The 13,785-nt window shown below is 37.8% G+C and overlaps 2 protein-coding genes across 2 annotated transcripts in view; one reads left to right on the forward strand and one right to left on the reverse strand.

Moving 5' to 3' along the window:
- The first annotated feature begins 2,394 nt into the window (after positions 1 to 2,394).
- On the forward strand, positions 2,395 to 12,465 carry LOC127418060 (COP9 signalosome complex subunit 6-like). Its single transcript, XM_051658414.1, has 10 exons — positions 2,395 to 2,463; positions 3,350 to 3,475; positions 3,651 to 3,782; positions 4,475 to 4,563; positions 4,644 to 4,706; positions 4,783 to 4,830; positions 4,911 to 5,025; positions 10,937 to 11,029; positions 11,269 to 11,369; positions 12,217 to 12,465. Exons 1-10 carry the CDS (start codon positions 2,397 to 2,399, stop codon positions 12,355 to 12,357), a joined length of 975 nt encoding a protein of 324 aa, XP_051514374.1. The 5' UTR covers positions 2,395 to 2,396; the 3' UTR covers positions 12,358 to 12,465.
- Positions 12,466 to 12,734: 269 nt separating this feature from the next.
- The window catches only part of LOC127418061 (uncharacterized), a 2,449-nt gene continuing 1,398 nt past the window's right edge, over positions 12,735 to 13,785 (reverse strand). The window contains exon 4 of the mRNA XM_051658416.1: positions 12,735 to 13,753. Within this exon, the coding sequence (XP_051514376.1) occupies positions 13,034 to 13,753 (720 nt within the window). The 3' untranslated portion in view covers positions 12,735 to 13,033. The remainder of the gene's footprint in view (positions 13,754 to 13,785) is intronic.

The raw sequence follows: 13,785 nt of genomic DNA on the forward strand, positions 1-13,785 counted from the left end.
GTCACACTATATTCCATCACGTTCATTACGGTCACAAAATTCTGGCTATTATGGAATAGTCTCCCTAACACTGTTCAGGACGCAGACACACTCAGTTTCAGTCGAGACTAAAGACTCATCTATTTAGCCAGACATACACCTCATTTATCCTTCAACTCACAATTAGGCTGCTTTAGTTAGGTCTGCCGGAACCAGAAACATTCATCATATGATTTATAACTCTGCATAAAGAGTTTCATATCCTGAGGTCACCAGAGCCGGACAGATCCAGATCCGTTCCTGCTTGGTGTCGGACTCCACTGCTATGTGTCTCTGAGTGATGAGGACTAAATGCTGCCGGTGCCAACCAAACATCACTTCAGTCTATTACGATGAACTTCAGCAGATGAACTGATGCCAACTCCAACTGTAAGACATCGGATACTTCATATGCCACTGCCTCAACCTTAGACTTAAGATAGACCCCACCGAACCTCACCGAAATGACCTGCAGGTTGAACTGTGATGCTCCTCATTGATCTCTGCCTGCATCACCTTTGTCTATTGATGAACTACACTCTTGGAATGGAATACACAGACTATCAATTAATTGCCAACAAAAGCCTTCATCAGCCAACTAACAAAGACAATGCATCAATGTGAACTTCTGCAGTTAATCCAGGATGAACTTCAAAGACATTAGTCATTAATCTTACAGTTCATACTAAATCTTTGTTTAAACACTGGCCCTTAACACTTACTTAGTTTAATAATTTAAACCATGACTTGCACTGCACATAAATAACTAATATTGTCATTATATTCATGATGTTAGTCCGAGGGGAACTGGCCCCCACAGTGAGTCTGGTTTCTCTCAAGGTTATTTTTCTCCATTAATCAACATCTTCTGGAGTTTTGTGTTCCTTGCCACAGTCACCTTCAGCTTGCTCACTTATTTATTTATTTATTGTTATACACAATTTATAATCATATTTAATCAAACTACACAATAATGACTCTAAGACTTTATAGATATTACAGTTTTACTTTCTGTAAAGCTGTTTTGAAACGATGTGTGTTGTGAAAAGCGTTATACAAATAAAAATGACTTGTGTTACACAAGCAAGATTGGGCCATGGAGCTTTGTGATGTATTTCCACCTGTAGCACAAAAGTCCCACAACTGTTTCCATCTTTTTGTGATGTGGAGCAGAGAGCACTAGTTCTCCAGTATCCTCACGACTCTTTTATTATTATTATTATTATTATTATTGTCCTCCTGTATCTCACAGCCCATATACTTCTTGAGTAAATAAGCGAAACACACATTGTTTTACAGGGTTAACTTTATTATTTCTTGTGAGTAACATTGGACTGGTCCAATGTTTTAACACTAAGTGCTAAAAATATAAATCGTTTGAAATATTACTTATAAATATTACTATAGCAGATCTTGTACACTGTGTAATATAGGGTATTAATTTATGGTTTGTGATCCTAAGATCATCTAATATGATTCATGTTTTATAAAGACACTGTCTGCACTACTGATCTTTTGTAGTGTCTAGTTGTGTGTCTGTTTGGATCTGTCATGTAACATTAAGAGTAAAGGATCTGACGACACATTTCAGTTGAGAAACTTGGTTAAAATTAAAATAGCAGACTCGTACAGTCAGCCAGGTTAGCTATAAAGCTAATGGTCAGGACACTCTATAAATGGGCAATTTTCAGCTGTGGACATTTAACAAGACACTACACATGTTTATAACCGAGAGAAAATGATACGAACCTTAAATCACAGTATTCCTCTGATGACGTCCGTTTCTTTAAAAGTTTGTGGTCTTGGTGTTTATCTGTAATTGATTCCATGCTCATGAGAGCTCTGTGATTCTGGTCCCGCCCTGATTGTAAAACGAAGTGTGATTGGTTGAAAATGTGGCCGTTATCTGATTGGCTTGAGTAGACGATGGGTGGAGTTCACCTATTTGTGGATTTGTATGCACATCATGACACTAGATGTTTCAAAATTGACAAATGCGTGTAGCGATCTGCAAAAGTACAGGAAGCGATCCGCAAATAAATGCTGGATAGAGTTGTGTTTGTGAGTTAAAAATATATTTGTAAATCATTTTTTTATTTGCAAATCTCATTTTATATATTTGTGAATTCACTTTATTTTTGTGAAACTCCTTACATTTATTTGTGGATCTCATTCGATTTATTTGTGAAGCAACTTTCTATTTGTGAATCTCTTTCCATTGTATGTTAATATGAAACAAAAATAACCCCATATGCTTCATGTCCAGCAGCGCTGCATGAAGTCGAACACACCTGCTGTCGTGAGCGAACCGGCCAGCAGGCGGCAGCACGTCAGCAACTCATTGTGCGAGTGACGTCATGTTAGTAGCGTCACTGCGCATGTGCAGCGCATTGACAGGCAAGATGGCGGCAAGTAACGGCGGCGGAATGGAAGTGGACGCGACAGGTGAGAAAATCACACAATCAAACCAACAGCAGTCACACAGATTAACTTCACTAACCATAACCGTAAAATAAAAACCAGAACTGCACTCCAGCACTTCCCTCAATTCACACATCTGTAGATTTACAGGCCGAACTGGCTGCGGCAGCTTGAGCGACTTACGCAGACTCTAGTTTGATTGTGATTGGACAGAAATCGTCATAGTCCCGCCTCCCACAGTAGACTCTCTTCTGTCATTGGCTGATTCTGACGTCTGTGGATGAAATGTTTTGTTTATGTTTGAGAGTATAATGAAACTAAAGATGTAAACGGAATTAAAGTCGTTTTTAACTGCAGCTGTGTGCTGATGTTGACGTTAACATGAATATTATTTTGATATAGTTTATTTTCTGAAGATGAAATACAGTTCTGCTGTATTTGTGTCATTAAACAATCAAAATATTATTATCAGTATGTGTGAATCCTTCTGTCTAACCCTAATTTAATGCTTAATTATACATTATTAATCAATGTAACCTCAGAGAATACAATAACACACACTGAGAAGAAAAATATAGATTTATCAGAATGTAAATGTTTGTCAGTGCTCATTTAATCAGAATATTTCTAAAATCTTCATTCAGTGACAGACATCACTATTACTGACTCGCATGCTTTTATATTATATAAAGAGAATCAATTCACTCTGAATGTGTGTGTGTGTGTGTGTCTATCTGTGTTTGTGTGTGTGTGTGTGTTTGTTTGTTTGTGTGTGTCTGTCTGTCTGTCTGTCTGTGTGTGTGTGTGTGTTTGTTTGTGTGTGTGTGTGTTTGTTTGTTTGTGTGTGTGTGTGTGTCTGTCTGTGTGTGTGTGCGTCTGTATGTCTGTGTTTGTCTGTGTGTGCGTGCAGTGAGTCCGAGTGTGATGGCGTCAGGTGTCACAGGAAGTGTGTCGGTGGCGTTACATCCGCTCGTCATCCTCAATATCTCCGATCACTGGATCAGAATCCGCTCACAGGAGGGACGAGCCATGCAGGGTGAGTGTGTGTACTTGCCTGGACTTTGGTTAAAGATGAATAAATAAAGTTAATAATGTTTCATGTTTTCTCTTAAAGTGTAGTCTGTAGTCATTATAATTACTGTAACTTAATTTGAAACAATATAAGTGTGTGATCCTCATTTAGATAACTGTTAACATGAGTGTGTGTGTAGTTGTGGGAGCTCTGATTGGGAAGCAGGAGGGCAGAAACATCGAGGTGATGAATTCATTTGAGCTGCTGTTTCACACTGCAGAAGATCAGATTCACATTGATAAAGAGTATTACTACATTAAAGAAGAGCAGTGTGAGTACAACACACACACATACACATTATTCCACATCAGCTCAGTCAGAGGTCACCGACTCAGATTTATTGCATTTTTTTTACTGATGAAAAATATTAAACGCTATGGGTCTGTATTCACTGAGGAATCCATTATTTTGTAGAGTGGGGTCAAAATGACAAAAAATAAAAACCCTAACTCAGAAAGATGTCAGTGTCATGATTTTATTTATACATAGAGATTGGTAGATCTTTTACTCAAATTAGTTGATTTCAGCACCTCTTGTTGCATTATATGAGAGAGTCCAGAAATGAAAAAATAAATAAATACTTTTATATAACTCCAGAAGTAATAAAGATATCTAGTAATAGACCTGTCTCTGTAAAAATAATGACACCTTTCTAAGGTTATTATTTTCACCTTTAGTTTTGCTCCAAAATCATAGCCGAAAATTGTAATTTTGACAAAATAATGGATTACTCAGTAAATATTGATCCATGACATTTAAATATTTGCACCATCATTTACGTGTTTTTTCCTTCAGAAAAAGTATTAACAAAATGAAACATTTCAGCTGGAGAAGTTTCTGATTTGACATGGAATAACCCACATATATACAGATAATAATTATATTAATGAGATTATTTTTACACTAAAGAGGAGCAGTGTGTGTCACTCAGAGTGTGGATGTTTGTGTGTATTCATCTGTCAGTCAAGCAGGTTTTTAAAGAAATGGAGTTTTTGGGCTGGTACACGACTGGTGGCGCTCCTGACCAATCAGATATCCACATTCATAAGCAGGTGGGTGTGGCCATGTATGAAACTCCTCCCAACAATGTGTTGTGATGTGCTGATGATTTGTTCATATGTGTGTTTTGTAGGTGTGTGAAATCATCGAGAGCCCACTGTTCCTCAAACTAAACCCCATGACCAAACACACTGATGTAAGTGACACACACACACAGACACACACACACAGACAGACACAGAATCTTGACCTTTGACCCTTTGTGTGTGCAGTTACCGGTCAGTGTGTTCGAGTCTGTGATTGACATCATCAGTGGAGAGGTGAGTGTGTGTTTAAAGGTCAGAGATCATGACCTTATCCTGTCACCTGACACTCAGTTTTGCTCTGATGTGGTTGCTAGGCAACCATGCTGTTTGCCGAGTTGCCGTATACGTTAGCAACAGAAGAGGCGGAACGCATTGGAGTCGATCACGTTGCACGAATGACAGCCACTGGAACAGGAGAAAACTCCACAGGTACAACACACACACATACACAAACACAGACACACTCACACACAGATATACATACACACACACGCAGACTCACTCACACACAGACACACACACATACACTCACACATGCACACACTCACACATGCACGCACACGCACACACACACACATACACACACTCACACGTACACACTCACTCACACACACACACACATACACACACACACAGGTTTACAGGTGTGCACTGTTGTTTACCTCTTTGTATTAATATATTGTATATATATATATATAGTATATTAGGGCTGCAACAGTACATGTATCTGTGCTGAACCGAACGGATAGAGGGACTTTGGGACAGTACACACAGTCACACAAATAATTACAGCCCTTCCTGATTTCTTCTATTTGTGTGTATTTTTCATACTAAATTGTTTTAAATCTTCATACGAGATATAACATAAAACAAAGGCAACCTGATTAAACACCAAATACAGTTTTCAAATATATATATATATATATATATATATATATTGAAGCAGAAAAGTTATCCAACACCTATATCACCCATGTGAAAAACTAACTGCCCCCTTTAACTTAATATCTGGTTGTGCCACCTAAAGCAGCAACAACTGCAACCAAACGCTTCTGATAACTGGAGATCAGTCTTTCACAGTGCTGTGGGGGGATTTTGGCCCACTCTTTTTTGCAGAACTGCTTTAGTTCAGTCACATTGGAGGGTTTTTGAGCATGAACTGCCCATTTAAGGTCCTGCCACAGCATCTCAAACAGGTTCAAGTCAGGACTTTGACTAGGCCACTCCAAAACTTTAATTTTGCTTCTTTTGAGCCATTCAGAGGTGGACTTACTCCTATGCTTTGGATCATTGTCTTGCTGCATAATCCAGTTACGCTTGAGCTTCAACTCACGGACTGATGACCAGATGTTCTCCTTTAGGATTTTCTGGTAGAGAGCAGAATTCATGTTTCCCTCAATTATTACAAGTTTAATACCCCCCACACCATCACACTACCACCACCATGCTTGACCGTAGGTATGATGTTCTTTTTGTGGGATTCTGTGTTTGATTTACGCCACATGTAACGGGACCCCTGTCTTCCAAACAGTTCCACTTTCGACTCATCAGTACACAGAACATTCTCCCAAAAGGTTTGAGGATCATCAAGGTGTGTTTTGGCAAAATTCAGATGAGCCTTAATGTTCTTCTGGGTTAGCAGTGGTTTTCGCCTCGCCACTCTTCCATGGATGGCATTTTTGGCCAGTGTCTTTCTGATAGTGGAGTCATGAACAGTGACCTTTAGTGATGCGAGAGACCCCTGCAGTTCCTTGGACATTGTCTTTGGCTTTTTTGTGACTTCCTGGATGAGCTGTCGCTGTGCTCTTGGAGGAATTTTGGAAGGTCGGCCACTTCTGGGAAGGTTCACTACTGTGCCAAGTTTTCTCCATTTGGAGATAATGGCTCTCACTGTGGTTCTCTGGAGTCCCAGAGCCTTTGAAATAGATTTGTAACACTTCCCAGACTGATGTCTTTCAATCACCTTTTTCCTCATCATTTCTGGAATTTCTTTAGACCTTGGCATTGTGTGCTACTGGGTGAGACCTTTTAGCCAACTTCATGCAGCTGAAAAAGTTCTGTTTAGGTGTTGATTTGATTGAACAGGGCTGGCAGTAATCAGGTCTGGGTGTGTCTCATCCAGCTGAACCCCATTATGGGGATTTAGTAACTAAGGGGGCAAATACTTTTTCAAAAAGGTCCGGTTGATGTTGGATAACTTTTTTGCTTCAATAAATAACATTATCATTTAAAAACTGTATTTTGTGTTTACTCAGATTGCCTTTGTTTTATGTTAGATTATGTTTGAATTTTTGAAACAATTTAGTATGAGATATACACAAATACTTTTTCACAGCACTGTATATAAATTAGCATGCGTGAAACCAATATTAAAATAACATATAACGAACAACACAAACCACATAGAACTCAAATAAAAAAGATTGCGGAGCAACATGGGGACTGCACAGTATCAAAACTTTACAGAACAGCACGCCAGACGGCACACTAGAAACTGTGTACCGATGAGGGCCTGTAGAGGGCACTAACACATTGAGAAATGGAAGTGTAGAGGTGAAGAAGAAGAAGGTTCAGTGATGGCATGATGTGAGCACGTGTCTGGTCTGTGAGCCTCGTTATAAAGTTCCTACAAGAACACATTTCAGCAGTTCTGTTGTGCCCGCTCTATATAAACAAACATGAGCTGTGGACATCATCAGTGCTGACAGATCTGTCCTCTGATCATGTGGATATTCTGATTTACCCCAAAAATAAAACTTGAAAATTGAGTGATAAGAACAAGTGGTGAGCTGAAGACAAAAGACAGAAATCTGTACTGCTAATGTCTTAATTTTGTTACAGTTATTATAATTGCCCTTTTTTTTTTACTTATTATTATTTGTTTTTAAACAATGTGTATATTAGAGGCTCTTAAGTTTTGGATTGTAATTTCATTGAAGAAGTAGTGCAGTCATGAATAAATGAACCTTCACAATATGAATTATTGCTCATCAGCTACTGTGTGTTCAAAATAAATCATTTATGGAAAGATTCTTTGTTTTCCCTGCTGTACCGAACCGTGAATTTTGTGTACCGTTGCGGCTCTAATATATTTATATATACAGTATATATATTATTGCTGTCAGTCAATTAAAAATATTTAATCGTGATTAATTGCATGATTTTTTCATAGTCAATCGTGATTAATCGCATGATTTTTTATAGTCAATCGTGATTAATTGCATGATTTTTTCATAGTCAATCGTGATTAATTGCATGATTTTTTCATAGTCAATCGTGATTAATTGCATGATTTTTTCATAGTTAATCGTGATTAATTGCATGATTTTTTATAGTCAATCGTGATTAATCGCATGATTTTTTCATAGTTAATCGTGATTAATCGCATGATTTTTTTATAGTCAATCATGATTAATTGCATGATTTTTTCATAGTCAATCGTGATTAATCGCATGATTTTTTATAGTCAATCGTGATTAATTGCATGATTTTTCATAGTCGTGATTAATTGCATGATTTTGTCAGTCGATCATGATTAATCACATGATTTTTTCATAGTCAGTCGTGATTAATTGCATGATTTTTCATAGTTGTGATTAATTGCATGATTTTTCATAGTTGTGATTAATTGCATGATTTTTCATAGTCGATCGTGATTAATCACATGATTTTTTCATAGTCGTGATTAATTGCATTATTTTTCATAGTCAGTCGTGATTAATCACATGATTTTTTCAGTCAGTCGTGAACGCATTATTTTTTTCAGTCACTCGTGATTAATCGCATGATTTTTTTCAGTCACTCGTGATTAATCGCATGATTTTTTCATAGTCAGTCATGATTAATCGCATGTTTTTTTCGTAGTCAGTCATGATTAATTGCGTGATTTTTTCATAGTCAGTCATAATTGCATGATTTTTTCATAGTCAGTCGTGATTAATCGCATGATTTTTTCATAGTCAGTCGTGATCGCATTATTTTTTTTAGTCACTCGTGATTAATCGCATGATTTTTTCGTAGTCAGTCATGATTAATCGCATGATTTTTTCGTAGTCAGTCATAATTAATTGCATGATTTTTTCATAGTCAGTCATGATTAATTGCATGATTTTTTCATAGTCAGTCATGATCGCATTATTTTTTTCAGTCACTCATGATTAATCGCATGATTTTTTCGTAGTCAGTCATGATTAATTGCATGATTTTTTCATAGTCAGTCATAATTAATCGCATGATTTTTTCCATAGTCAGTCGTGATTAATTGCATGATTTTTTCGTAGTCAGTCATGATTAATCGCATGATTTTTTCGTAGTCAGTCATGATTAATTGCATGATTTTTTCATAGTCGTGATTAATCGCATGATTTTTTCATAGTCTTGATTAATTGCATGATTTTTTCGTAGTCAATCATGATTAATTGCATGATTTTTTCATAGTCAATCGTGATTAATCGCATGATTTTTTATAGTCAATCGTGATTAATTGCATGATTTTTCATAGTTGTGATTAATTGCATGATTTTTCATAGTCGTGATTAATTGCATGATTTTTTCATAGTCGATCGTGATAATCTCATGATTTTTTCATAGTCAGTCGTGATTAATTGTATGATTTTTTATAGTCAGTCATGATTAATCGCATGATTTTTCGTAGTCAGTCATGATTAATTGCATGATTTTTTCATAGTCGTGATTAATCGCATGATTTTTTCATAGTCTTGATTAATCGCATGATTTTTTCGTAGTCAATCATGATTAATTGCATGAATTTTTCATAGTCAATCGTGATTAATCGCATGATTTTTTATAGTCAATCGTGATTAATTGCATGATTTTTCATAGTCGTGATTAATTGCATGATTTTGTCAGTCGATCATGATTAATCACATGATTTTTTCATAGTCAGTCGTGATTAATTGCATGATTTTTCATAGTTGTGATTAATTGCATGATTTTTCATAGTCGTGATTAATTGCATGATTTTTTCATAGTCGATCGTGATAATCACATGATTTTTTCATAGTCAGTCGTGATTAATTGCATGATTTTTTTATAGTCAATCATGATTAATCGTATGATTTTTTCATAGTCAGTCGTGATTAATCACATGATTTTTTCAGTCAGTCGTGAACGCATTATTTTTTTCAGTCACTCGTGATTAATCGCATGATTTTTTCGTAGTCAGTCATGATTAATCGCATGTTTTTTTCGTAGTCAGTCATGATTAATTGCGTGATTTTTTCATAGTCAGTCATAATCGCATGATTTTTTCATAGTCAGTCATAATTAATCGCATGATTTTTTCCATAGTCAGTCGTGATTAATTGCATGATTTTTTCGTAGTCAGTCATGATTAATCGCATGATTTTTTCGTAGTCAGTCATGATTAATCGCATGATTTTTTCGTAGTCACTCATGATTAATCGCATGATTTTTTCGTAGTCACTCATGATTAATCGCATGATTTTTTCGTAGTCAGTCATGATTAATCGCATGATTTTTTCGTAGTCAGTCGTGATTAATTACATGATTTTTTCATAGTCAGTCGTGATTAATCGCATGATTTTTTTCGTAGTCAGTCGTGATTAATCGCATGATTTTTCCGTAGTCAATTGTGATTAATCGCATGAGTTTTTCATAGTCAGTCGTGATTAATCGCATGATTTTTTTCATAGTCAGTCGTGATTAATCGCAGATTTTGAAAGTGCTGAAATTTTACTCTATATACATACTTCTTTTCCTGTCAAAATGCATTTATGTTCTTTTTAGGAAAGAAATGGAAATCGCAATATGACTGTGATTATTAAACCTCAAATGTAATTAAGATATTTTGTATTCTCTGTTGTGATTGTATAATATTAGTGTATTATATGATATATAGAGCACATGTGAGCTGCATGATACAGTGTTTTCAGAGCGGTTCTGAGCTCCATCTCATGTGCAACAGATGTGTTCAGTTTTATTTGCTTAAGTGTGCTGAGTATTTTAAATGCTCCAGATTCACTTTAATTTCACTTTTGTGTAATTTCAAATATACTTGGCTGCTACAATTTAATATGGGATGAGACACTATCACAAAGTGCACAAAAACAGGTACACAGTGGACAGATGCCATGTGAAAATGAAGACAGTGTTTTTTTCTCTCTTTTTCCACTGTTTAATTTATTTATTTGTTTGTGACTGGCTGAAGTGTAAAAGGTCTAATTTGGTTCTTTTGAAGTGTGAACCCTTATAGAGTAGCATGAGTCGTTTTATTAGCAGTGAAACATGAGCAAAACATCAGTGGAGCACTATTACAGATGAATATTACTGAATGTGCAGGATTGTGTGTGTGTTTCAGTGGCGGAGCATCTGATCGCTCAGCACAGCGCTATAAAGATGCTGCACAGTCGTGTGAAGATTATTCTGGAGTACGTCAAAGCCGTTCAGTCCGGTGAGAAACAGACACAACTGATCCTGCATAATGATCACATGATTTATTGCTCACAGGGAGCTTTCAGATGTTAAGATATGATTTTCTGTATTGTGTATTCAGAAAAGTGCTATATAAATGAATCTAACTGGACTGTTGTGATACACAGATTGGTGTCACACACACACCACAATTAATACAAAATCTCTCATCACAAAATCTCTCCTGTATGTATGTGTATGTGTGTGTGTGTGTATTAGGTGAGGTTCCCTTTAATCATGAGATCCTGCGAGAGGCAAACGCGTTGTGTCATCGCCTGCCCGTTCTCAACACAATCAAGTTCAAGACGGACTTCTATGATGTGAGTACAACACACACACACACACACACACACACTCTCTCTCTCACACACACAAATGCACATTTCTTTAGTAACTTTTCATGTTTGGCAGATTTGCATTTTCAAGGTTTTTTGAGTGATGTTAGTGATGATGGATTTACAGTGACATCATCAAAAAGTAGTTTTAAACTAAAAATCTCTTGGATTACTTCCAAAATATCAAAGCAAGTGTCATTTATTTGAAACAAAGATAGTACAAGCACACTTTACAAGCCAAACGTTTGACCAAAAGAAGTTTGTTTGGTTTGAAATGTCAAAATGATAGATGTAGTGTTGATAATAAAGACACTTAGTGTCTGTCAATGTGTTGATATGAATGTGCTCCACCTGTGTGAACTTGAGGAGAAAACCCTTCATCCATTAATCAGCAGTTTATTCACAGTCATTGAGTATGAGGTCGTTCTAACACCGTCTACACCGGACGCAAGCGGCGTGATGCGACAATTGCAAATTCCTCCCATTATAATCGATGATACTATCTACACTGGCTGTGTAAGTTGTGTCGCGCCGACAGTACACGGGCATTTTGTGCTGCCATGGTTACGACGCGTCCAGTGTAGACTGCATCAAGCTGTTGCTGTGCGACATCGCCCGCGTCCGTTGTAGTCGGTGTGAGAAAAGATCCAGCAGCGTGAGACATTAATGCAGTATTTAATTATCTAATTTAACGAGTTTCACACAGGAAGTGTGACTGAAGTGAGCAGAAGTCTTCTAATACTCTTTAGGACTTTATTAGACACATGGATTGAGAGTGTTTTCCTGTCAATCAAACGCTGATTGTCTCTGATCGTTTTGTCTGTTTCTACAGCAATGTAATGATGTGGGTTTGATGGCGTATTTGGGCACAATCACCAAAACATGCAACAGCATGAATCAATTCATCAACAAATTCAACGTCCTGTACGACAGACAAGGCATCGGTCGCCGCATGAGAGGACTGTTCTTCTGAAACACACACGCACACACGTGTTCAGTGTTGAGCTGTAACGCATCAGCAGTTTAATTAATCTCGTCATGATCTGATTCTGGTGAAATAAACATAGTTTCTTTTTTGTGACATTTGTGTGATTATTTCTTTTGCGTGTCGTGATATCGCAGTTTCCAGCATGTCATTTGACAGACTGAGCTGTGTGTGTTTTATACGAGTTCATGTTTGTGGGTTTATTGTGTGTTTTGTGTTCACGCTGAGCGACTGGAAAAACCGTTAAACACAAACAGCTGTGAAGTTGACAATAATGAGTCTCAAACCTGCTGCGTGAACAAAAACCAGCCAGACACATTAAACACCATCACAAGCCCTCACATGCCTTCAACAGAACACAGTGCTTTCAGGGTTTGGACCAGTTTATTGAAGCAGGTTCATTATATTAAAATGATTATCATAAATTTCACATGTCAGTTTAATCATCAGTTTTTAGTGTTGAAATGTCTCTGTATAAACCATACACAATGAATAAACACAAACATTCCCCCACCAGTCACAACTTTGTTTGTGGATTGATTTCAAGAATTGAACTTTATAAAGAATAAAGAATCTTTTTTGGCATGTTAAAAAGCAGCTTTAAATTGCCAATGCATTATCAGAATTACACACAATAATGTGATCTGTGCGTGTGTGCTGTACATTAGGAGCTGTTGTCTGGCATGTCAGCAGAAGGATACGCGTATCGCAGCGGGTCGAACAGTTCAGACTGATAGTTGTAGGGATGAAGGTGGCCATAATACGGATGTGGGCGTTTCTTAATGGGGGGCGGGGCTGGCTCCAACTCTTCTTCTGTTACGGGTGCTGGAGTCAGGGCTTTACCCTTGATTGGAGGCGGGGCTTTACCCTTGATTGGAGGCGGGGCTTTACCCTTGATTGGCCGTGGCGGGTGATCGATGAGGCAGTCGGGATCCCAGTACGGGTCGCAGTCGTATTCCATCCCCTTATAAAGGATGGGTGCGGGTGGAGGGGGCGGCTCTGATTTTGTAGGTGGAGGTGGAGGAGGGGGCGGTCCCTGGAGCTCGCAGGTGGGGTGGTATCGTGGGTCACACAACACGGGTACAGCACCGGTTGGCATATAGACGATGTGCGGTTTACACAGGGGGTCTTTGTTGTTGCACAGGTAGATGACATCCGCCTGCTCGAGAGGGGGCGTGGCTGGGGCTTTAACCGCCGCTGGGGGCGGGGCTTTCTCAGGTGGAGCTGGTTTGCATGACTTGTCTTTGGCCGGGTCACATTTGGGGAGTGGCGGAAGAGCCGGAACACCCAGTTTGCTCTGGTAGTAAGAAGCGTTTGGACCGTAAACGTTTTCTAAGTGCCTCATCTGTTGATACAACATCCTGATCCGATCAATCTCATACAACTGAAAGAAAAACAGCCGAACAATATAAAAAT

This window comes from Myxocyprinus asiaticus, chromosome 27 (genome assembly GCF_019703515.2).
Source record: "Myxocyprinus asiaticus isolate MX2 ecotype Aquarium Trade chromosome 27, UBuf_Myxa_2, whole genome shotgun sequence".
Taxonomy (NCBI): Eukaryota; Metazoa; Chordata; class Actinopteri; order Cypriniformes; family Catostomidae; genus Myxocyprinus; species Myxocyprinus asiaticus.